Source organism: Arvicanthis niloticus, chromosome 10 (assembly GCF_011762505.2).
Source record: "Arvicanthis niloticus isolate mArvNil1 chromosome 10, mArvNil1.pat.X, whole genome shotgun sequence".
NCBI classification, from domain to species: domain Eukaryota; kingdom Metazoa; phylum Chordata; class Mammalia; order Rodentia; family Muridae; genus Arvicanthis; species Arvicanthis niloticus.
In genome coordinates, this window is record NC_047667.1 from 25,379,981 (window position 1) to 25,404,066 (window position 24,086).

The window sequence follows — 24,086 nt, forward strand, 5'->3', positions numbered from 1 at the left end:
TATATTGAATTTTTCAACTCCAAGAAATTATAATTTCGGATTTTTGACTATTTGTATTTTGAAGGGGGACTTTTGAAATCTTGGCCTGATGTTCTTTACTATCCAGATAACAATGTCTAAGGAAAGGGTCAATGGCAGAGCTCATAGACCTCACACGGAAGGTCCTGGATTAGGTCCTCTAGAACAGTGATAACAAAAGTACAAGCATGTTTCTTCTACCTTGCATGCACATGACATGTAGCCTCAATTTATCTTTTAAACAGTAGTTACTGCCTTGGGGACATGGTGTAGCTGCTTGAATACTACTTGCCCACCAAGCACAAAGCCCTGGGTTCAATCCCCAACACTGCATTCAAAAGGGGGCAGTAGTACATGCCTGTAATTCCAGCTCTTAAGGGGCAGAGGTTAAGAGGATCAGAAGTTCAAGGTTATCCTTGGCTATACAGTGAGTCTAAGGTTAGCCTGGGCTGTAAAGAGCTTGTCGTAGGGGGAAGGACATTACATCTGCAGATCCACATTTAGCATTCACATCTGATCTACTGGATATATGCATGCACACACAATGCACTGGATTAAATACCAATTTCCTTTGCTTATTTTGGTTTTCCAAATAAAACCATGCATCGCCTCAAACTGTGTATCCAATTTGGTATTACCAAAGCACTGTCAAGTTAGTATAACAAACCAAGCTGGTGTTTATGAACAGACCTCCTCATAAATAACTGGTGTTACCTGGAGGGCCTTTGATTGGTGTTTTGGGAGATTCAATATGATCTCTGTGAATAGACTTTGGCCGCTGCTTTTTCTGTTTTGCCGCCTGAGGACGAGGCTTGATTACTGTATCCATGTCTTCCATTAGCTTCAGCTGTTTCCGCCTCATGTATTCCTGCCTAATAAACTCTCTCCGTGCTCGCTCATCTTCTTTCTTCTGACGTTCTTCTTCAGTTTTTCGTCTAAGAAACCAAATGGCTGAATTGGTTATTTTGAATACCAAATACAAATGACACTGGAAAGAGTTACATGTTTGATGGGAGGAAAATATTTCAGAACCTTGGGGAAAAGCAGTTGGCTTAAAATGTACTTGAGAAAATTTAAACTTTTGGTCATTTCTCTGTGTGTATGTGTGTTGCTCAATGAAATTATTTAAATTAATGGTTCTTAAACATTAGTATTAATTTTTAAAGTTAATACTCCTTTACCCTGACAAGCAAAATGAATAGTTTGGACTTCTAAAACCACCCACAGTCCACAGTCTCGCTGCTTCATATCCCCCACAACAATTCTCAAGACTCCTGTTACTCCGGTGTTGATGCAACACTGCCCTGGAGGCAACTTGCAGCTCCTCTAAAGAGCCCCAGTCTGACGCAGCACAGTGGAGTCCTCACCTCGTCTCCTCTTTCTTGTGCTCCATTTCTGCTTCCAGTTGCTGCTTCCGAAGCTGAGTTTCTTTCTCTCTTCTTAACCGTTTCTCCAACAAGGCTGCTCGTTTCATTGCCATATCATTTTCTGCCTTTTGATCATCCTAAGAACAAAGGATAAACATTTAGAGCCTAATATGTTCATTTATCATAGCCATCATCTCAGAGTTACTATTTTATCTGAAAATATGAACTAATTACAGCCCTACCAAATGTGGACATGATTCACAAAATGTAAAAAATCCTTAAGCTTAAATGGTCATCAAAAGGAAAAAGAAAGAAGAAACAAGTGTTTTCTTATTCTGTTTTGGTTTGTATCTGTGTGCACATGCATGCCACAGTGCATGTGTGGAGGTTGGCAGGTAACTTGCTGGAGTCTGTTCTCTCCTTCACCATGTGGATCTCAGGGACTGACCTCAGACCGTCAGGCTTGGTGTTAACAGCCTTTACCTGGTGGGCCACCTCATGGCCTGAAAACAACTGTTTACAGAGATTACAATCCGTGTACTATATGCCCGTGCAGTCATGCCATGGCATCCCTATGGAAGTCAGAAGACAGCTTGCAAAAGCTGGTTCTCTCCCTCTACAATGTTGGTTCTGGGGATCAAACTCATACTGTCAGACTTGACAGCAAGTGTCTTCCCACTGAATCATCTCACTGGTCCCCAAATAACTTGTTTTCATCCTAACAAGCAACTTAGAGAAGCAGAGTTTGGCTCCCATTTTAAAAAATCACATTTAAATTAAAATGAAAAATCAGATAAAAAGCATTCCAAAACTTGCCACCAAATGTCATGTCACATAAATGTGGCATGGGCTTGTCTCCAGTTTAGTTTTTGGATTTTTTTTTTTTTTTTTCCAGCTGAGTTACTGATAGTTTGACTGATAGGTCACTTGGAAGAAGAGCTAGGCATAATTTCCTTTCCTGAAGTTCTATCATTCTCAGAGTTAGTCACGATCTGTAAACTTCCTGTACTGATTAAGGGCAGTCAGGTCCCAGAACGCCTCTACGGTGCAATACTTACACTTCAAGCAAGGAGTCATAAGCTGTAGTATTGATTCACTGTCTTAAAGATGTCTTCAGGATGCTTATGCTTTAGTGACTAATGCATTTGCATTATGTGCTGGACATTACAGGGTTCAAATCACACAGGGAAGAGAGACTTTCGTCTCTTTTCTGCCTGGGAGCCCAGAGACAGATTTTTATGGTAAACAGAAAAAGTCTAAAGACACATCAAACCCATCAGCTTAAACATGCACTTCTGCATCGAGCTAACCAACCATACATACTATGCTATGCTTTGGGTAAAAAGAACCAGTGCCCCTGCGTGTCCACAGTCTAAGTGAGAAAGAAAAGAAAAACAGGGTAACTAAAAACTACGGGTTCTAAGTGCAATGTCAGTATACTCAGGACCCCGCAGAGACACATATGGAGACAGTTAACTAATCAAGGAAGCATGAGCAGTCCTAGAGGACACAGTTACAGAACAGTCTAGAAGCTACAAGAAGAGTCTAAACAAGTAGGTCTCGGTTGTTCTGCCCAAGTCCCTGAGTTGTACTAAGGTTTGAACTTTATAAACACTTGCTGAGAATGCTGGAGGACATAAGTTCACTATTCAGAACCATATTTAATATAAGTAAGGTGTCTCCAGTGGAGCCAGGCTCATGGAGACAGGACAGGCTCATAAAGAACAGGATGGCATGAGCAGAGGCTAGGGACCCATGGAAGAAATTACACTTGTGTCCAGGAGATGGAATCAGTGGGATGGAAAAGAACACAGATTTGGACGGATGCCCAGCTTACACTGAGGATGCTCCTGGCCCGTTTCCTTTCTAAGCAAGGAAACATGGTAGCAAAGGCCTCTAAACCTGCACATAAGACCTTGCTATGTGTTAGTAGTGGTCTATTAAAAAAAAAAAAAAAAACGTACTTCTACATGGTTAGTGGACAAACATGACTTACATCCAAATTTCTAAATGTTGAGAGAGGCCTAAGGGAAGCATCCTGAGATAAAATTTAAAATAAATCACAAAAAAAAAAAACCCAAGCAAGCTCCACTGTCTCAACAGTCAGTGTGCTTGTTTCTCCCCACGGCTGCTGCACATGTCACCTATCTTAAGTTCTCAAACTGCGGCTGCTCGGTGCACTTTTTCAAGTAAATCTACCCTGAGAATCTTTACCAGGCCAGAGGCAACAGCGCTGAATCTAAGGGAGGAAGGGCGAACAGCACACGTTCTGACTGGGAAAACATCCTCTTCCATGTGGTGACTGGATAATGGAGAAGGAAAGCTTTATGACATTACGAGTTTATGTACAAAGCCCAAGAGCTATCAGGAAGTAATACTGTCCAGGCTCTACCACTCGTTTGGCTGAAGTACTGTTTAACTACTGTAATCTAACAGCAATAGTAAGATTAAAATTGATATTCTTAATCTGTTCAGACATAGGATTAGCCATCACCTGGTTTTAGTGCCTTACCAACAACAAATCTGAAACATACAATTTTAGTTACAGAAAATCAAACTGCAGTCCATGATGGAGAACATACGTAGTAGACCACAGCCCATAGATCATGTATACATCTTTTCAAAAACTGTTTTTAGAATTTTTTCAGGGGTGGACAGTATAGCTATTAGCAGAGCTCTGTTCAGTATGCAAAGCATTGGCTTTGGTTCCCAGAACTGCAGAAAAAGAGAAACTGTATCTCAATGATAACATCAAACTACTACACCCTTTAAAAAACATTTTACTTTATAAGATCCTCTCTGATAAGTCTGTAAAACTCAAGTTGACAAAAAGTCTGTAAAACTTAAGTTGATAAAAAATGTTAAAACCTTGACATATATTTAAATACGATGCAATTTAAGTGTTTTTTTTACCAATTGGAAATAGATAAATTTCTAAAAGAGTGTCAATAAAATGGGAGGTAGGGAACCTGTAATATAATTTAAATACACACATGCCATGACTGATGGAGGAGGACAGCTCTGAGTTACACTGGAATATGGTTGCAGGAGCCAGTGGGCCTTAGTACTTCTATAGTCTAAGGACTGATTTGCCTAGACACATTTCGGGAATAGTGGCTGACTTGTAATCAATGATATTGTCACTGAAGAAGTAAATGTATCAACTTAAAAACCATATAGGACCCATCTTAGGAGGATGCTCAAAATGATGTCATTAGTATTACCTTAAAGAAGAAGCCACAGCATACTTTCTGGTCTTCGTCAAACTGTTCCTTATCACTCTCTCCATCCAACTTCTCAACAGATACATCAGCCTTTTCAGGGGGTTTTAAATCAGACAGAGAAACCTCAATCAGATTGGCACTTTTAGGAGCAGTAGGTGGGAAAGCGGGTTTAGGTGGTGGGTCTGTGGGCTGACTCAGCTGGTCCTCATTTGGTGTCACACACACAGTCTCTGTGATGGGCTGTGACAACACCTCAGACACTGTTGATTCAACAGGTTTAATCTCCTTCTCCCCAGGGTTATGGTCGCAAGATTCCAAAGTCCCTTTGCACTCTGAGGGCTCCTTTTTAATCTCCTCTTTTGGTTTGGACTCTTTTGGGGGCTCTCCATCATCACCAAAACACACGAAAGACCGCGTCTGAATGGGAACCTGACTCGGGGAGAATCTCCTTAGCCGAGGGAGACTATCCACAGACCGAGGAGGTGTCAAGGTTCGATTCAAGGGAGTTATTTTTAATTCATTTGGCCTTGGAGTCCTTTGATTTTTAACAGAAAAAGATGCGCTCTTCCTGGTCGAAGACTGTGGAGATGGATGAGTGGGGCGTGGGGAGTCTGAAGAGAACGGTGCAGCAGCTGATGACAGGCCTGCCTGTCTAGGTTTAAAATCGCGGATCTGCTTCTGTGGAGAGGGTTGTGGAGGAGAAATCACCCAAGACTGCTGCTCTCTCATCTGCATTAACATCTCCTGCTGAAGGGACAAGCGCTGCATTTCTTGTTGTAGAAAGTGAAGGGATGAATTTAGCTTCTCAATGGACTTTGTATACTCTAAAATTTCTCCTTCATTTAAAGTCTCTTCTGAAGGGCTTGTCAGGTTCCACTGCTTCTCGGGATCAACAGGTGTGGTTGGAGACTTCAGCCATCTGCCTGGAGGATTGTCCATGCTTTCTTTTATGTCTGCTAAAGACTTGCTCCTCTGTCCATCCATCTTCTGTGACTCCTTTTCTTTTGCTCGGTCAGTATATACTTTCTCGTCTTCTGCACCTGCTGCTTCCTCTCGGAGAGGGGAGATCCCCTCCCCTTTCTTCTTCACCACAGTTAGGAACGCTGTCCTTCCCATTTTCTGCCTCTGTTTGGTAAAAGCAGCTTCCATTTTCTTTTTCTGGGCTTCTATAGCACGTCTCTTTTCCTCTAGTCTCATCCTAAGGTGCACCATTTCAGAAGCTAACAGCTGTGTAGTGTCCCGACCTTGGGCAACACCCACTTCTTCTGGAATTTGAGCCCAAGAAACCACGTGAGGAATATTCAGTTCCGAGCCTTCTGGTGTTGTTTTTTGTGAACTGCTCCCACTACTTTTCCCATCAGTATGATTCAGCTTCCGGAACTTCTGCTCAGCAAAGCTGGTCATTTTCACCCCAGAGCTAGAGGAGGCACTGCTCCCAGGCTGAGACTTGGTGCTGATGGTACTCGGGCAAGGACTCAGAGCATCTCTGGGGTTGCTGGCTCTTATATCATAGTCCTGAAGAAATTTAGATGCATCATCCATGTCAGAGTCTAAGCTAACAGTATAATCTCTCAAGGAAGAGTCTTCGTCCATGGTTTCCGGAATGTCTTCTGAAGGAACGTGAATTCCAGTGTCAACTTCTGTAGTGTCTGTTATGGGACTCAAGGCACCTTTCGTGTCAGTTAAGTTATCAGGACTGGACTGGTTTAGCTTGATATTTGAATTCAGGATACTCAGATCTTGACCATGAAGAAAGAAGCCATTAGCGATCTGATCTGGCCTCGGTGTATGGGGAGGTTTTTCAGTATCATGGATTATCTGTAATGCTTCTTCAATGCTTGGTGTTTCTATCTGATTCCCAAACTCGTCAAGCAGCACTCTATTTTGTAAAGCCCCATTTGGAAGCTTGTAGTGAGTGTTCTCATTAGAGTTTAGTTCATTTGTGTTGAGAGGCATGTAAGATCTGAGGTCACTGTGAGGGTTGACAGGAAGCTCTTCTTCAATGCTTTCCTCCTCTTCTCCATTCACTGGCTTGAAGGACAAGTTTTTCCTAATGTGTCTGGATGCACGGCTGTTGTTGAGAGTGAGCCCTTCATTACTAACAGAGCGGATGATTCCTCGGTTTGGAGTGGAGCTCTGTACATTGTCTTCTTTATCAAAAGAAATGTCAAATGAAACCCCATGTACTGATGTTCTAAAAAAGACGTGAAGACAAAATGTTTAAGGAACTGCAGGAAAGACAATTTTAAACACACCTCAGCAGTGTGGATGTCGATGCCCTGCCTTCTCTTTTCACAGCCTTGCTGACCTCACAGTGAGCCTGGGCTGCTTCAGCACCTTTCCATTTATCCCCTTTCACCTCTATGATCCCCTATGCTGCCCTTTTCAGTTAGGTCCTAACTGAAATTTTGCCTTGACAAGCTGACTAATTACAACAACAACAAAAACGCAAAGTGAGAGAAAACCAGCATCTTTTGGTAACTTGACTATACCAAGAATAACTCTTTTTTGCGCTCTCTCTCTCTCTCTCTCTCTCTCTCTCTCTCTCTGTCTCTTTTCCTCCCTCCCTCCCTCCCTCCCTCCCTCCCTCCCTCCCTCCCTCCCCCCCCTTTTGCTGGCTTCGAACTCAAATCTGCCTGCCTCTGCCTCCCAAGTGCTGGGATTAAAGGCGTGCGCCACCACTGCCCAGCTTACCTTTTCTCTTTAGGCCATGTTCCTATGAAGCCATCAACATAAGACATAGATGAAGACCTTCTAATTCCTCCTTCAAATGCAAAAAAGGAAAACTCATTGAAACCATATATTTGACATATTTGAGGGTTCATTCACGGCACTACACTCAAAGGTGGAACCTCAGAGCAACAACACAAACAAAGTAAATAATTCTCCCCCCTTTTTTTAAGTTTAAGGGAGCAATATGTAATTTATAGCTAACACCTAACTAGCAAGAGAGGCTCTGGATTTAATCTCCAGTATACTACCTTCCTGCCAAAATAAATATATACATATAAAGAATTCTATTTTTTTATTTATTATGTAGACTGTTCTACCTGCATGAATGCCTGTAGACCAGAAGAGGGCACCAAAACTCATTTTAGATGGTGGTGAGCCACCTCAAGAAAAATACAAACAGGGCATGGTGGCACACCATTGTTAGCGAGACATGGTGGTACACGCCTGTATTCCCAGCACTCACAGAGCAAGGCAGAAACATCAGAGGTTCACAGTCAACTCTGGCTACATAAGGAGTTTGAGGCCAGTCTGGACTATGTGAGATCTTGTCTCCAAAGCAAAACAAAAGCAAGCACAGGGACTAAGGGACACAGCTCACTGGTACTGCAATTGCCTAGCACAGCACATGATACATAAAGTTCTTGGTTTAGTCCACAAAACTGCAAAATAGGAAAAAAATCAGGCATGGAGCTACAGATCACCTATCACATATGTAACAGACACTTTTCAGAAAAAAGGATAGATATTTATATTTATTCTCACTTATTTCCCAGTTAGCCTACTTAATATAGCATTTTCCTCAATAGGCTTTTTAAAATACATTACCTGAAGCTGAAGAATGAGTTTGGGGACGTGTATATCTAAAAGGCAAATGATGAGACGGTAAATATAGCTCCTTCCCAATGTACCACATGATATATATAATAAATTCTTTCTTTTAGACTCCCACACACATATCTTTTTATAAACAATGAAAAATTAAAAAAAAAAAAAACATTAATTTGCAGTATTTTGGGGAAATTTAAATCTCCAAAAACTTGTGTACAGTAAAATCCCAGATGATCCTGACAAGCCTTTCAGCACAGTGTGTCTATGGACCTTTCCTGTTCTGCCCTACCTCTACCCTAGTTCATTCAGTACAAGAGAGCTGACAAGTTTTCTTCTCAGTAATAGTGATAACTGGCCAGATCTAGATAGACTTTTAGTCCTTCTTTTAAGTTCTAAGCCACCACGTTCCGCTGGTATCAAGTGAAGTTATATGTCCTTATCCCCAGTTGACAGAAGTCAGGGATAAGAGGCAGTAGCTTCATCAGCTCACGTGACTCACACTGTTTTCAGCTCATACACACTGAGATACTGAGGAGTCTCTGATTCTTTCTCCCAGCTATGTGCAGCTTGTCTTCTCAGTTATCTGTCAATGAACACACAGTTGCCAAGCATGCCTGTGAGAGCCCTCCTTCTGAGATGCATCCCGTAGCTTACACTCTTTTTTAGCACTGTGATCAGAGAAGGTGATCCTGAATATTAGTAAACTGGTTATTAAATTGTGTTCGCTCTTTTCTTCTCCAAATAACGGCTACCATGATGTAAAAGCTGGTTAACTGTCTCGTTTTCAGATTTACACAGAGGATTTTGATGTTGTGATACTCTAGAATCAAGTAGAAGCCAGGTTGATGGTAGAGCTGCTGGGCCTGTCTTTTGCTGTGACTGCCTCCTTTTTATTCGTAAGACCTTTATTTTAGGTATAGTAACATCTGTAGATGTGACCACATTATTCCCAGGGAGAGGAAAACCTTCCTTACATCCTTCCTCAAAAGTTCTACAAAGGATCATGTGGAGACTTACAGACATTAGAGGGCCTAGGAGCCTAAGGTGACAGTAGACAGGAACTCCTCAAGAGAGAGGATTTGCAATCAACCTGGCTATTGGGGCTCTTCTAGAAAAGAGAGAGAAAATAGCCACTGAAGTATCTAGGTAAAACGGATTAGTCTCCATAGGACCTAAGCTATATTTTTCCATGGCCAGAGATGGGGAGACTGTTCATTCAAGGTCCTTAACCCAATCATGACTGAATGATCCATTCTTAAAGCTTCACTGGTCACTTCTGAATAGAAGATGGACAGTATGGGAATGACAATCCAGAAGACTGAGCATTTTCCAAATTTTCAAGGGAAGAAATGGAGTCAATCAAGAACGCACCAAGGTAATTATATTTAGAGTTTTTCATAGGGAAAAATAAACAGACATTCCTGGACTAGCTACCCCACCCCTTTCTTTTCTTCTTAGGTGCTGGAGGTTAGATTCAGGACCTTGCACTCTGTAACCGAGGGATGTCCCCAGCACGAGAGCAGTAGTCCTCCATAACTTAACCGTTCGGCACTAAATTGCAAGATGGGTTCAAAATAGAAAACTTAGTGAGGGAGCAAACAGCAGTAAACTAGAGCCTGAGGAGAGTATGGCCTTTACTTTACAGACACCAGAAAGCTCCTGAAGGCAGGACATATGGGGAACTAGGGTACTCCAAGTTCGGTCAAACCCTGGGTTTCACGTTCATGAACACATACTTGACAAGTGAGTGATAGCTTCAGAGTAAGTTCTTGTTTTTATGTAATTAGGTCAAGAATTAATGCAAAGAATACTTGAAAGTTTTTGCTCATTACTTTTAAAAGTGCATTTTAAAGCCATCTCCCTGGTTTCCTAAAAATCCAGAAAACAATAAAAGAATTAGACTAGGGAGTCTAAAGTCAATATAAATTCCAAGTTGTAATAAATACAAATGAAAAGCTGTCTGGGTGCAGTAGTGCACACTGTTAATCTCAGCACAGGAGGCAGGGGCAGTGCACCTCCATGAGTTAGAGTCATCCTGGATTATTATAGAGAGTCTGAGGCCAGCCAGAACTACATGGTGAGACCCTGTCAAAACCAAAATAAAACAAAACAACCGTAACAACAACAACAAGGACAGAAAAGGGAAGGAAAAAGCAGGCAGGCAAACAGGCTACTTATAGATTCTGCTTAAACTTTTCTTAGATTGAACTGCTAGATGTGGTAGTGTATGTACTCAATCCCAACACTCAGAAGCAGAGGCAGAAAGATCCCTGAGTTCAAGACTAGCCTGGTCTACAGAACAAGTTCCAGGACAGCCAGTGTTACACAGAGAAACCCTGTCTGGAAAAACCAAATAATTAGATAAATAAATATTTCAAAGCTGGCAAATGACTTTATCATATACTTGGTCAGTAGTGAGGATCATCCTGATACTAATTAGAACATTCTTATTTAACTTTCAATTCAGATCCTGATATAAAGACGGACGCATTTAATCAAGATTCAATATTATATTTATTTAATTCTACCTCTTAATAACTAGGTAACTAGAAAACAAAATAGTGGTGTGGTGAGGTGATTTAAATGGAAAAAAAAGTTGGGGGGGACTCCCACTGAAACAGGCAATTGAATGCTTGGGCCCAGTTGCTGTTTGGAGAGGCAGTCTTGCTGGAGGAAGTACATCACTGGGGCGTGCCCTGAGGGTCTGCAGCCTTGCCCACTTCTGGTGTGCTCTCTGCTTGTGTGTTTGCAGCTCAAGAGGAAAGCTCCAAGCTTCTTTCTCTGGTTTCCTGCTGCCTAGCCCATTCCAGACTCCCAAGCCAAAACAAACTCTTTTTCCCTTAGATTGTTTTTGATCATGGCGTTTTATCACAGCAACAAAAAGTAACCAATATAAGTGGGGAAAACCTGTTTCAAAGATTTTTTTTAATAATAGGAAATTTACATATCCAGGGCCAGCAAGATAGCTCAGCAGGTAAAGGGACTTGTCAAGCCTGATCACCTGAGTTTGCTCCTAGGAACACATCAGAAAAGAAGAGAACCGACTCTACAAATTGTCATCTGACCTCCAAATGTGTCACATGCATACATACGTGTGTAATTTACTATTAAAAATCTAACAATCCAGATATAATTTTACAAGTTCCCTGAGGGCCAAGAGTCATCTATTAGATATATTTTTCAATATTAATAATTGAATATTAAATAATTCTCAATTACAGGAGTAATGCAACAGCAAAGTTTAACTTTAGGTTCCTTATTTGGAACTTAGATGATTATTATCTCCCAGTTTTCAGTGTTGGTTCATTAAAAACCTATTTATGAAACACTTCAGTAGAAATTTCAATTATATTTAAATTAAAATAAGCCTTAGTAGCATAAACTACTTGTAAGTTAACTTAAAAATCTAAATATAAAATTTTAAAACTTTTTTATGTCAAAATATTATTTGATTTCATTAGTAAATAATAGGGAAATAGTGAAGTCAGTGTGGATTACCTGGAGGTGATGTCACAACTAGATGAACTATCCAGGACGTTTCTTTTGGCAGCATTTAAGACAGGAACTGATGGCACATCTTTCGCAGGCTCAGCTAGAATAAAAGATAGAACTTCAAAACTGTATAGTCAACTTACTTCTAACACTGCTGCAGACATTCTGAGCCAGTAGTCATTTAACTTTTCTTGTCTATTTCCCTTATTAGTTATAGAGGAATCGTGTTCTTTCTTCTTCCTCTCCCTGCCTTCCCTTCTTTCTTTCTTCCTTTCTCTGCCCACCTTGTTCTTTCTGGGCTGGAGATCAAGCCTAGGACCCCAGAACTGCCCCAGTTTTCTTAGCTCTTTCTAATAAAAATGTACCCTTAATAATTTCCAAGAGGTCAAAAGATTCTCTTAATATAATCTAACCCTTAAAAATCCACTTAAGGTTAGTGGGAGAAGGTACCAAGAAATAAATCCAGGGATTCAAAACAAGGCTGAGCCCGAGTGCTTAATACCATTAAAGTTTTCATAGAATTTGAAAGACATGAGGTAGGTTTCAGTTTTGCTTTTTATGAAATAGCTGGTAGATTTGTAGTTAACTAAAGACAGAATTTCACTGGGAAACCTTCACTGTATCTAGCTTACATACACTTGTAAGTACTCTGAGGGAAACAACTTAGTTTTGAGTGATGTTTAATGCAAGAGCTGTTGTTACTGCGGAGTGCTGGCTTCACAGACACAGTCACAAAAAGGGATGAAAGTGAAAGTCACACTAATTGCAAAATATTGAATAAATATTGGTCATTAAATTATTCAAGGTAAGTGATAATAGCCTTAAGGATCTAAACTTCTTACAAGGTATTATTATCTAACAGCTCACTATTTAGAATCTACTTTAAATGGCTCCGAGATACCAGGCTAGATTAAATACATATTATTTCATATTGCACAGCATGTTGCCTGAGGGCAGCAATCTTATAAAGTAAAATTATGTTCACCACAATGATATGTTTCTTCTGCTATTTTACACCCCCTCCTCTTCCTTCCTATTTTTTTTTTCTTCCTTTCTATCTCTGGGAAGGCGGGGATTGGCTACAGTGGTTAGAAAAAGGAAACTGGAGGCAAGGGAAGCTGCCAAGTAGCTGGGAAGTAGCTTAATCACATCTCATGCTGGGTAGAGTAGCTACTGTAGCAGAAAGAACTGGCCCCATAATTTTAGCTAAAAGAAAGTTCTAAGTTTAGAAGAAATGCTAAACTTAGAATCATTTTTACCTGTAGGAATACATGTCTGATTTTAAAATGAAAGCCAGTTTTACTGTGCTATACACAGCATTTACTCTACAAAGAAAAAAAAAATCAAGAAGAAATTCTTTTTGTTTTATTTCTTTGCTTTCTGGCAGTGATGAAATTTAAACCCAGGGCTGATGTAAGCTAGGCAAGTATTCTACATTGAGCTGTGCTCCCAGCCTTTGCCAGCAATTCAGTCTTTATTCCTAGGGGCTTTTGCCGAAGCCCTCATATTTCTGGCTACTTTTGTCATAATTATATTGTAATAACAAAGGCTACTAGTTTAAAAAAATGTAACCACAAAGTATTTTGTTGTTTAAAAAAAATCAAGTCTTAATGTGAGTGGCGTTTGGGTAACACAATGTTAAAAACAAGGAATCCAGTAAGAAATAAAAACTGCAGATTGGAATAAAAGGTTTAAAGAAGTAGATGCCAAGGTGACACCCAGAGAGCCCCATGCCATAAGATATCAAATACAGGGGATATTTTTTTTTCTGTTTCCTGCAAATAATTTGGTGTCTTAACTACTAAAACATTAGATATTTTATCAAGGATAATAGCTGGAATCTAAAATAATAACAATTTGTATCTAAAAAAATAACCAGATGAGCTGAGTGGTAGTGGCGGTGGTGCATGCCTTTAATCCCAACACTCAGGAGGCAGAAGCAGGTGGATCTTCATGAGTTTGAGACCAACCTGGTCTACAGAGCTTCTTCTAGAACAACCAGTGCTACAGAGAGAAACCCTGTCTTAAAACAAACAAACAACAACAAAAACTCAAAACCACATGAAATATAACAAGCTTCCATTTTCCTACATTAAAAACGACCAAGGTAGATTACCTCCTTGTGGACGGACAACACGGGGCTGCACAAACGAAGGCTTCACGACTTCGAACCACCAGAAGAGCTCTGCCATGAACACCAGATAATTACTCTATGTAAGAGAGTTGAGAAAATTAAAAGAAGCCCTACATTAGGTAAAAACCAATCATATAATAGTGAGAAAGTTATGCTTTATCCTCTCAAATATACATTTGAATTCTACCTACTTGTTATTAAAAAATGTTCACTCTGTTATATTAAAGCTGGAGTAAAAAGGTTGGCACTTGTAACTCCACATGTCCAGACCTCTGACCTCTGATATAAAGCTTCCAGGCATCACGGTCTCTAGCTATGTACAACTCTGAGATAACAAACGTCCTTTCTTCCAGGATAAACATAAGCAGGTAGCACAAAGAGCATTCATTTACCATTAAAAAAAGTAAAATTTTTCTGGAAAAAGTAGTAATTTAAATATTGTATCCACATATTTGACAATGCTATATTCAACAATTATCTACATGCTAAGTAATAACTATACATTATTATGACTAAAGTAATCTTGAAATATATAAAAACATTGTTTTTATCATTTAATGCTTCTAATTTTGAAAACATTAATAACAATCTTTTATTATTTATACTTGAAGATGCTTCTTTAAATGGCTTAAAGGAGTTCTCAAAAGCATGCTTCTATAGGCTTATATATATAACTACGTACATATATATATATGATTTGGGGTTTTCTTGTTTTTCTTTGAGCCAGTCTTGAAACCTGAGCAGTAGTGTTAAAGATGTACCCTACTGTACTAGAATGAGGCTTATATGTTAAAATATATATAAAGAATAATTTCAATTTTAGGTATTTAATGTATTTCTAAAAATAGCACTATACGAAACCCGTTTTCCTCATTACGGCTATGATCACTGGAAATATGGGTGCTTCTGATGTCTTACCTTTCACATATTTGCTAATTTTGAACAATCCTGAAGGCACTAACATGAACACACTTCCTTAGATTTTTATTGCCTGGATTTTTTTTCATATTTATGCAGGTTACATTCACTTATTCATCTGCTATCTTATGGCTCCAGAAAGCAAAAGAATCAAGGATGTCTCCAAGTCTCTGATCTGGGCAACTGTGACTGCCACTGAATAAAACAAAGGCTGGAAAGACAGGTGACAAAAAAGGTCTCTGACACTTTCCCAAACATCACAGCGGATGTGGTAAGTGTGCAGTGGGGCACTGTGGAGGGACATAGAGCACAAGACAGGATCTACTAGGTTGTTTACTTTACTTTCAGTATATGTTTTCACTGTGAATTTCCAAGACAATCAAATGCTTATACATAAACAGCTATTACTTGAAGCTATTGAAATTTGTACTTTCTTTTAAGAGAATGTTTCAATCCCTTACACTGTGGACGCACCCCTGCTTGCCTTCTCATAAGCTTTGCATTCCTAATTATATTCATGACCTACCCTTCCTTTCAACTTCCATTGAATTAAGATCTTCCCTCAGTAAATCATCCTCTTATTTCTCCTCACTCCTACCCTTTTACCATCTGATGAAATCCCTTAAGATCAGACTCACACTAACCCCACACTTCTCCCTGTCCTTTTGCTGAGCCATTCTAGTCTCACACTGAGCTGGACCACTCCTCCAGAACAGCACTGGTTGGGGCCAGCTAGCTCAGGCATGCTGTGCTTTTTGTTCATCATGAGGAACAGTTTTGATCCACCATGTCTTCTCCACTATGGTGGCCCACCTCAACCAAAGGCGGAGAAAAAAACAGGTAGCTGTGCATGGATCAAAATTTCTGAAACTAAGCAGAAATAAATCCTTCCTCAGTCCTTTATTCAGATGCCTGTTACAGTAACAGAAGGCCAACCAGCACATTAAGTTGGTTACGACCCACACTCTGCCTTATAATCTTACAGGCTACCCTTCAAACCTATGGATAAAACCTTTGTAAGTACTGGTGGTGGGTTCTACTCTACTGGTCCTGTTAACTAGAAGCTCACTTTATCTTTTGAAAACACACCCGTTAAATGTGCAGTAATTATCTGTTGATAGGAAAGGAGCATTTATTTTTCAAGGACCTTGGTAAGAATTGTCCTAATAATATAATAGCAATAATTGGCCACAAGATGGCAGAACTGTAGAAATATTTTTTCTGGTAACTAAACTGAAAATATAAAATATAATTTTATATTTCATTATAAAATTATAACTAAATGACAATAAACTGGTCATATTCCAGAAATGGTACAATAATTTAAAATCATGTTTCCATATAGTTTTTAGTCAGATTCTCCCTATGTAGCCCTGGCTGATCAATAACTGACAGTGTAGACTAGATTGGCCATAACTCCCAGAGATCATCCTGTCTTAAAGGTGTGCGCCACCAACCCTGGCCTACTTTTTAAATATATGTAGCATGTGCCTGCAAGTGGGTTCGTGCATGTGAGTAAAGATGCCAATGGAAGCCAGAAGAGGGTGTCAGAGAAGTTACAGGAAGTTGCGAGCCAACATGGGTACTAGGAACTGAACTCGGGTTCTCTGGAAGAGCAGTACATACTTTTAACCACTGAGCCATCTCTCCAACCTCTACTTCCTTTAGTTGTGAAACACATCTACACAGTTAAACAGTGTAAACAACAATGCAGAAGTCTAGTAAATCTTCACACCTTCTCCCATATCTAATACCACATTCAGAAAAAACTTACTTTTGTTTTGTAGTTACCCTAATGATCCTTTTTCTGAATCTATAAATGTGTCTCTAAGCATCTATGTGCATTTGGTTCTGGGACCCCATATAGACACCAAAGATTTATGGATGTTTAAGTCCCTATGTAAGATTATGTAGTATATGCATAGAACCCATGCGTACCCGTCCATGGGTGTTGGTTTTCTCCCCCAACAATGTGAGTCCTGGGATAAAATTCAGGGTGTTGGGTTTAGTAGTATGAGCCATTACCAGGTGAGCCATCTCTCCAATGCTCACAGGATAGTTAAAATCACCTCTATATTACTTACAAATAGTTAATACAATATGTAAATAATTATTACAAAGAATCCTTTAGAGAATGGCTGGGAATGTGTGTCAGTGGTCCTGGGTTTAATCCCTAGCCCTAAGAAACCTGAAAAAACCTTTCTCTGGCTTAAAATACAAATACACATGCACACACACACACACACACACACACACACACATACACACACACAGAGAGAGAGAGAGAGAGAGAGAGAGAGAAAGTTATATACTTTGTTAACTTTACCCTCATTAACAATGTCTTAGAGAACTTTTTGTTTCAGCAAAAACAGCTAACTTTCAGCCCCCTTCCCTTCAGGGGGTCAGTTATATTACAAACACTTGGATGTATGCCCTACTACAGTGGACAATTTCTAACTTTCCACCATCATAAGCAATCCTTTGCATGCCTTTCAATGGCCACCCCGCCCTCTCAATAATCGTTTGCCAAGTGCACTGCAAGGGACTAACTAGGACACAGCCGGACCTTCCCATGCTTTTTGGGTGATACTTAGGATCTGGTTCAGAAACTTGCTTAGGAAATGTCCACCAGTCCTTTAAAGTAGTCCAATCCAAAGCTGTATTTCTACAAGAGGAAGGGCAGTGTTCATTTTCCACTACTAAGTGAAAGTGGAAATGAGGCGCACAGCAGCATGGACCAAGCAACCTCTCAAGTTTAGAGCCTGAAGATAGAGCTCTAGATTTAAACTTGTAGTTATGACGAGCAAAGAATGCAGAATGTGGGCAAAGACTTTTTGTTGACAATTATTTATTTTAAATAAGCGTGACTTAGGGAAAGGTTTTTATATTTGAATCATGATTACAATGTTCTAAATATCAGCATTATATGGTTCATTGAAAGTCTATAGTCTGTTCTTTTTCCAAAATAAATAGACAGGAACACTACCAAACTTAGTCTATACCAACTTTAAAACAAACATATCTTAGGTGCATGACTAATTTTCATATTACAGAAGTAGTTCTTATATCTAATAGAAAATGCTAGAAAAGTCATTAGTAAGGTATAAAGTTAATAAGGGTGTAGGTAAACCTTCAGAATTGATTAATCAAGGTTTTTCTTTTGATGTGTCAGAGTAGGGAGTGACCACGAGTCGCTGGGACTACTGCCCCATTTGGAAGTGCTGCCCCTTGGAGATCCTGAAATGGACAAAGGATGAAGAGGAGATACTAGAGACTAAGAATTCAGTGTAAGTAAGAAGCGAGCATCATCGTGAGAGAAGCTCTTGAGGCTTCCAAGTAGGTTAGCACTGGAACTGACTAGGCTCAGCAGAAAACTTAACTCTAAGACAAACTCTAAGTCAAACTAACCGTATTATAAGACCACTTGTTCCTAAAGCTTTGAAACAGAAGCAGCACACAGACTGACAAAATTAGTATTGTTACAATGGCCAAATGACTGAAGTGCTCTACAGATTCCATGCAACTCCCATCAAAGTTATAGAACTAGAAAACACAATCCTGAAATTCATATAGAAGCCCCAAACCCTGAAGAGCCAAAGCAACCGTGAGCAAAAAGCACATTTGACATCTGATTTTAAAACATATACCAAAGAGGCTGCAGACAGCTCAGTTGGGGTAGAGTAGACCCAAGCCTGGACACCCAGCATCTCCATAAAAGCAAGGAGTAGTGGCCCTATCTATAACCCTACATACATACACAAACACACACACACACACCAATACAAATATAATACACATACACACACCAAAGCTTTTCATTTGATTTGCTAATTAAAAATTCTTCATGAGAAAGAAAGCTTCATTACTGCTTTTTGTTTGAAGGGTGTTTCTTTAGGACCTCAGGCATGAATCTAACTTAAGCCTCACCATCATTTTTCAGAACGCTGAAATTATTGGCACACACCCACACACAGCTTGCTTTTAAAGAAAGAATCTCATCTTTTGTTATATTTACCTATGATCAAAAACCATTGAATGGTTCATACTCTACTCTGCCCACACTAAAACAACAAATCAATTTTATAGACAACTTTTTGTTTGCCTTTACAATGTAAAAGACTTGCAGCTGGCAATGGCTATTTAAAGAAGAAAAAGTATCACCCCCTTCAAGTTCTTCACTGATAAAGTTAACTTGTAAGCTTTGTTTTATATTCATTTATTTTTGGAGCTAGAATCTGCTGGATCCCTGGCTGGCCTTGAACTCCAGCTCCTTCCTCCTGTCCCCCTCTCCCTTCCCCCTTCTATTGTTGAGTCTTCAGGAGACTGGACCTGGCTCCTATGGTACCACTTAGATGCCAGTTTGTTGCAACAGCTTTTAGACTTTAACAAAAGGCAAAAGAGAATGATTGAATGTACCTTTATGGAGGAAGCGGCATAAAGCATATCTTCCAAGCTGAAATGGCAGCAATGGTTTAAGTATTCTTGGCAAAACTCCTGAATCAGCTGGAGATTATACAGACTGTCGGCCAAGGACATAGTTTCTTTCAAACAAATATCTTCAAATAGAAAAGAGGATGGCTTTGGGTTAGCCATGAACACTTCATAAGTACTAACAGTAAAAATATGCAAGTATGTAAAATTTGTTTAACAAACATGTATTTATAAGTAATAGCCATTAGACAGAAAGTTCTCAACTTCTTCTCAAAATTAGACTTAAATGTTCCTTTTAAAAAACCTTCATTAGTTATTAAATATTATTGGTTTAAATATGTTTTGCCATCTGTGCACACTTAGCATCTGCCCCGGAAACACCTACCCTCTAGCCGGACGACAGCAGGGCAGTAGAAGTGAATGAGGGCAGCCAGCGCGCAGCCGTCTGTGCCGTCCTTCAACAAGTTCTCCACCAATGGAATGCAAGGCAGTTGCTTAAGCAGTGTTTGCTCCTTCCTGTAACGGGCCTACAACAGAAAGAGTTCTAAATAAATACTACACAGAGCAAGGAAAACAAGCAGACAGAACCAGAACTGTAGATTCTGGTTCTTAGTCACATTAGAAATAAACAGGAGAACAAAGAATTCCCAACTAATCAGGTTTTTTTTGGGGGGGGGGGCAATAATAACATATACTACCAAGGTTAAATTTACAGCAATAATACTAATTTCTTTCTTTATTTATTTTTGGGTTTCTGAGACAGGGTTTCTCTATGTAGTCCAGGCTGTCCTGGAACTTATTCTGTAGACCAGGCTGGCCTTGAACTTAGAGAACAACCTATCTCTGCCTTCTGAGTTCTGGAATTAAAGGCTAGTAATTTCAAATCTATAAACTTAATATAACATTTTAGCAATGATCTCACATGGCATTTACTTTATGATAGTTACACAGATGTGAACACTTTGCATTTAAATCAGTTCAGTTCATTTACTGATTAAACTTTCATTTAGTTTAATATTAGAGGAAAGACTGGAAGTTCTCACACAGAAAGACTTAGCTTTTGAAGCTTTTTGAAGAGCAGAGGTATGATTTGAGAAAAAATAATTATAAGAGCTATCAAAATCGGTGAGCGACAAAAAGTACTATTCACAAAGAAGCACAAGAGCGACTGTTCTGTCCGTTCTGACGACCATCTGAGCGTCAGGGTGTACGGCACCAGACCTCAGAAACAGTAACAGAGCCAAGTGTGAGGGTAGGCTCCCTCAGAAAAATAAATTTTTACTTCCTAAAAATAACTTTATGTGGCTGGATAAAGATGTTAAGGCAGAGGCAGGCAGAGCTCTATGAGTTTGAAGCCAGCCTGGTCTACAGAGTGTGTTCCAGGACAGCCAGGGCTACACAGGGAAACCTTGTATATAAAAAACAAAGTAATAAAATAAAAATGTTAACGCAACTCCCTAAAAATTAGAAACACTGTAAAAGTTAAGAGAAAAACTCTTGAGCCAAATTACCTGCACTTATATCCTGGTTCTGTCACTTACTACCTGTGACTTTGGACAAGTTACCTAAACTCTCATTTCTCATTTTCCTTATCTGTAAAATGGAGACAATAAAACCTACTTTGTAGTACTGCTGGGGGACTTAAAAAGACAGACACACAATGCTATGTATACTACTGTGCACACAGAAGCAACCAGTACAGGCTGGCCGTTATTAGCCAGAAGCTTTCCGAAAGCCAAAAAGAATAATGCTTATGATTTACTAATGGTGCATAAAACCTTATATTAGCAAAAAGTATGATTACATAGGCTACTGATATTAAATAGTCATTTAAAAAAAGATTTATTTTATGTATATCAGCATGTAAATATGTACACCGTATGTGTGCCTTGTATCCATGAAAGCTGGAGACGGTCAGATACTCCGAGCCTGAGTCACAGAGGGTTCTGAGCCACCAGGTGGGTTCAGGGAACAGAGCGTGGTTCCTCTGCAAGAGTAGTAAGTGCTCTGAACTGCTGAGCCACCCTCCAGCTGTATATGTCTTTTTAATAAAAGAACACTTACATTTTTCAATTATATCTAAACTGTCACCTCTGCAATTTATAATTAAAATACAATTGTGAAAAAATGCTTGTGAAACAGAAACAGAAAATTTCACATTTATTGAACAAAACACTTAACTCATGAAGGTGCAACTTGATTTTTTTAAATGGCATCCTCCAGAAAACATATCACCACCACCAACAAAAAAAAAAAGACATGTATTTTTGCTTCTTTCTACCTGGTTGATTTTCTTTCCTTACCTTTCTCCTCTCCTCTCTCTCTTTTAAATTATCTCATAGCAACAATGAAGGGTTTTTAGGGATGATATAAAAGTCAGTAATCAAAGCGTCTAGCTTAGGCTATGCAAGATGTCTCACGGCTGTAACACCAGCATTCAGAAGCCAAGGCCAGAGGATTGAGATTGAAGGGCAGTTTAGGCTGCATTGACATATCACCATCTCCCCCAGAATGAGGACAGAAAAGTAAAATCTATATGAGAGATTTGTACACGTAAATAATCATTTTCTGAATATAGATGATGTATGAGTTAGGGATATAATATCTGCCTTGCACTCCTCCATTTTTTTTTTTCAAGAGGAAAACATGCTCCATGATTCTTGCCTGTCACTAGCCAGGGAGAGAGAACCAGAACCAGACAGTGCGCACTGCTCCAGACCTGCCTTCTTTTCTCCAGTCATCTAGCACGAGGGCTGGATTGAACCAACTTAGCATCACAAGCAAAACTGGTTTAATGTATTCTATTCCCTCTGCCCATTAGCATGTATGGATGAGTGTGTGTGTGTGTGTGTGTGTGTGTGTGTGTGTATGTGTGCACGTACGTGCTGACAATAAGTCTCTATGGTTTAGAATGCCAAAGCATTTCCTAAAGATTATACCCAATAAAAATCCACACTGAGCAAACAAACTTTAATGTGAGGTTTGTACAATTCCAAGATATGTTTGTCTGCAGTCCATGAGTTACATGGAACCTTTAAATACTGAATATGTATTGTGTTTTGCATTGTATCCCAGGCTAGCCTTGAACTCACTGCACAGTCAAGGATGAATGTGAACTTCTGATTCTCCTGCTTCTGTCTCCTAAGTGCTGAGACTACATACATATATTACCAACACACCTGATTTATGTAATATTGGGTGTTGGGACCAAACCCAGGAAGCCCATGTTTTATAAATTCACTGCACAAAAATATTTCATAGTCTTACAAAGTTGAAAATCTGACATTCAAAAGAATCACCATATTTTAAATCAATAGTTAAAAATGGTGTATTTTAACATTATATATGTATAAATAATTTTAATTATATATAACATAAATACGATATATAATATACATATATGTTATGTAGTGTGTATACATATATATGTATGCTATATATATGCAAGGGGTGAGCCATTTGCATGCCTGGTGCCTGCAGATGTCAGTAGAGGCCGTTGGATCCCCTGGGACTAGAGCTATGAATTAATTGTTAGCTGCTTTGTAAATGCTGAGAATTGAACCCAGGTCCATGTAAAGAGTAGTCAGTACTCTTAACTGCTGAGCTATCTCTCTAGCCCACTAAGCTCTATGTTTTTATCAGGACAGTGCCTAAGGAGTCTTAGAATACTTTAACTGCCCACACTTAACCCTGAAATATCAATCATCAGGTCAATTCAGGGTTTCAGAAGTATAAGTAGTGAGGACACAGATAAGCTTTTAATTTTTATCAAATAGTTAAGTGTTATCTTCAGATAGGATAAGAAAATTATTTTGCCAAAAATAATTTAAGCATTCAGGCAACTTATACGATTACTGTAATTCACTTTTATGAAAACTCTTCACTACTAGCAAGATTCTTTATCCATACTTGCATTAGTAATAATGGTCTGTGAATGTTGTAATGAACAAATGTGCTTTAAAGTACCCCTAAAACTGGCTAGGCCCATTATTTCTTATTTTATATTATGAAAATATCTTAAAACCTAATCCCTTTACTTAATGACAAACAGATTTGTATGAAATGACAATACCAGCAAGCTATGACTAATATCACCAATACCATTACAATCTGGAGAGAAAATCGAAGTAGTGAGGAAAACTTACTGGAACCAGTTTCCAAAACCATTTGGAAGGAGACTTCAGAGGAAGCATGGCGGAAGACAGGGAAGCAGGGGGTAAAGGAAAGGTCATCAGAATCAACAAGCTTTCGCATGTCAGGCACAGGCATTACACAGCGCTTCCAGCAGACAGCTGGTCGCCCTTCACAGCTCCCGCAGGGCTTTATGCTAATTAACATTGAGTTAGAACCACAGAGACCCCTAACACCCAGGCCCGCTCCGTCTCCTCCTCTCTTCTGCTCTTCCTACACAGAGTCACATTTTAGGAGACTAAAGATATTTTAGTAACAAATAATTTTATTTCAGAGATTCAGAATCACTTAAAAATAAACCCATATTATTAAAGTAACAAGATTCTAAGGTTAGATTTTTAGATATTAGTGAGCCAACTCTTAAGAAGGGAATAGTCTTTCTGAAGGAAAAAATATTCACACCAATAACAGAAGAGTAAAGCAAATAGTAATGTAGCTGAAATGACAGGGAAGCTAAATATTAATAATTCTGCTATCTCAGGGTGTCTGTCCTACAGAATATTATTTTTTATTCTTTAAAAGCTAAATCCATAAGCTTCTAATCTCAGTACAATTTAATTATTAGTGATTATTTATTTTGTATTTCCTAGGATCATTTCTGGCATCTCTAGAATATATGACTATATCATCATAAATGCACATCGTATTGCAGTGTATACCTTTTGACCTCCTGGAGTCTCAGCTGTGTGGTGCTCTTTAGATTTTTGTTCTTGTTCCATTATGTCTTTCAAGTGTTCATTTACCTTAAAA

General features: G+C 39.2%; 1 protein-coding gene across 4 annotated transcripts in view; it reads right to left on the minus strand.

Annotated features, from left to right (window-relative positions):
* Camsap2 (calmodulin regulated spectrin associated protein family member 2) overlaps positions 1–24,086 on the minus strand; it is a 73,010-nt gene that overhangs the window by 8,433 nt on the left and 40,491 nt on the right. For 2 of the 4 annotated variants that reach the window (XM_034512882.2, XM_034512880.2), the window contains exons 4-14: positions 23,996–24,079; positions 23,291–23,323; positions 19,531–19,672; positions 19,131–19,270; positions 13,779–13,872; positions 11,669–11,762; positions 8,168–8,202; positions 7,304–7,373; positions 4,610–6,803; positions 1,386–1,522; positions 733–953 (exon numbers count right to left, since the gene is read on the minus strand). In XM_034512882.2, the coding sequence (XP_034368773.1) occupies positions 733–953; positions 1,386–1,522; positions 4,610–6,803; positions 7,304–7,373; positions 8,168–8,202; positions 11,669–11,762; positions 13,779–13,872; positions 19,131–19,270; positions 19,531–19,672; positions 23,291–23,323; positions 23,996–24,079 (3,244 nt within the window). The remainder of the gene's footprint in view (positions 1–732; positions 954–1,385; positions 1,523–4,609; positions 6,804–7,303; positions 7,374–8,167; positions 8,203–11,668; positions 11,763–13,778; positions 13,873–19,130; positions 19,271–19,530; positions 19,673–23,290; positions 23,324–23,995; positions 24,080–24,086) is intronic. The other 2 variants (XM_034512883.2, XM_034512884.2) reach the window with 1 other exon arrangement.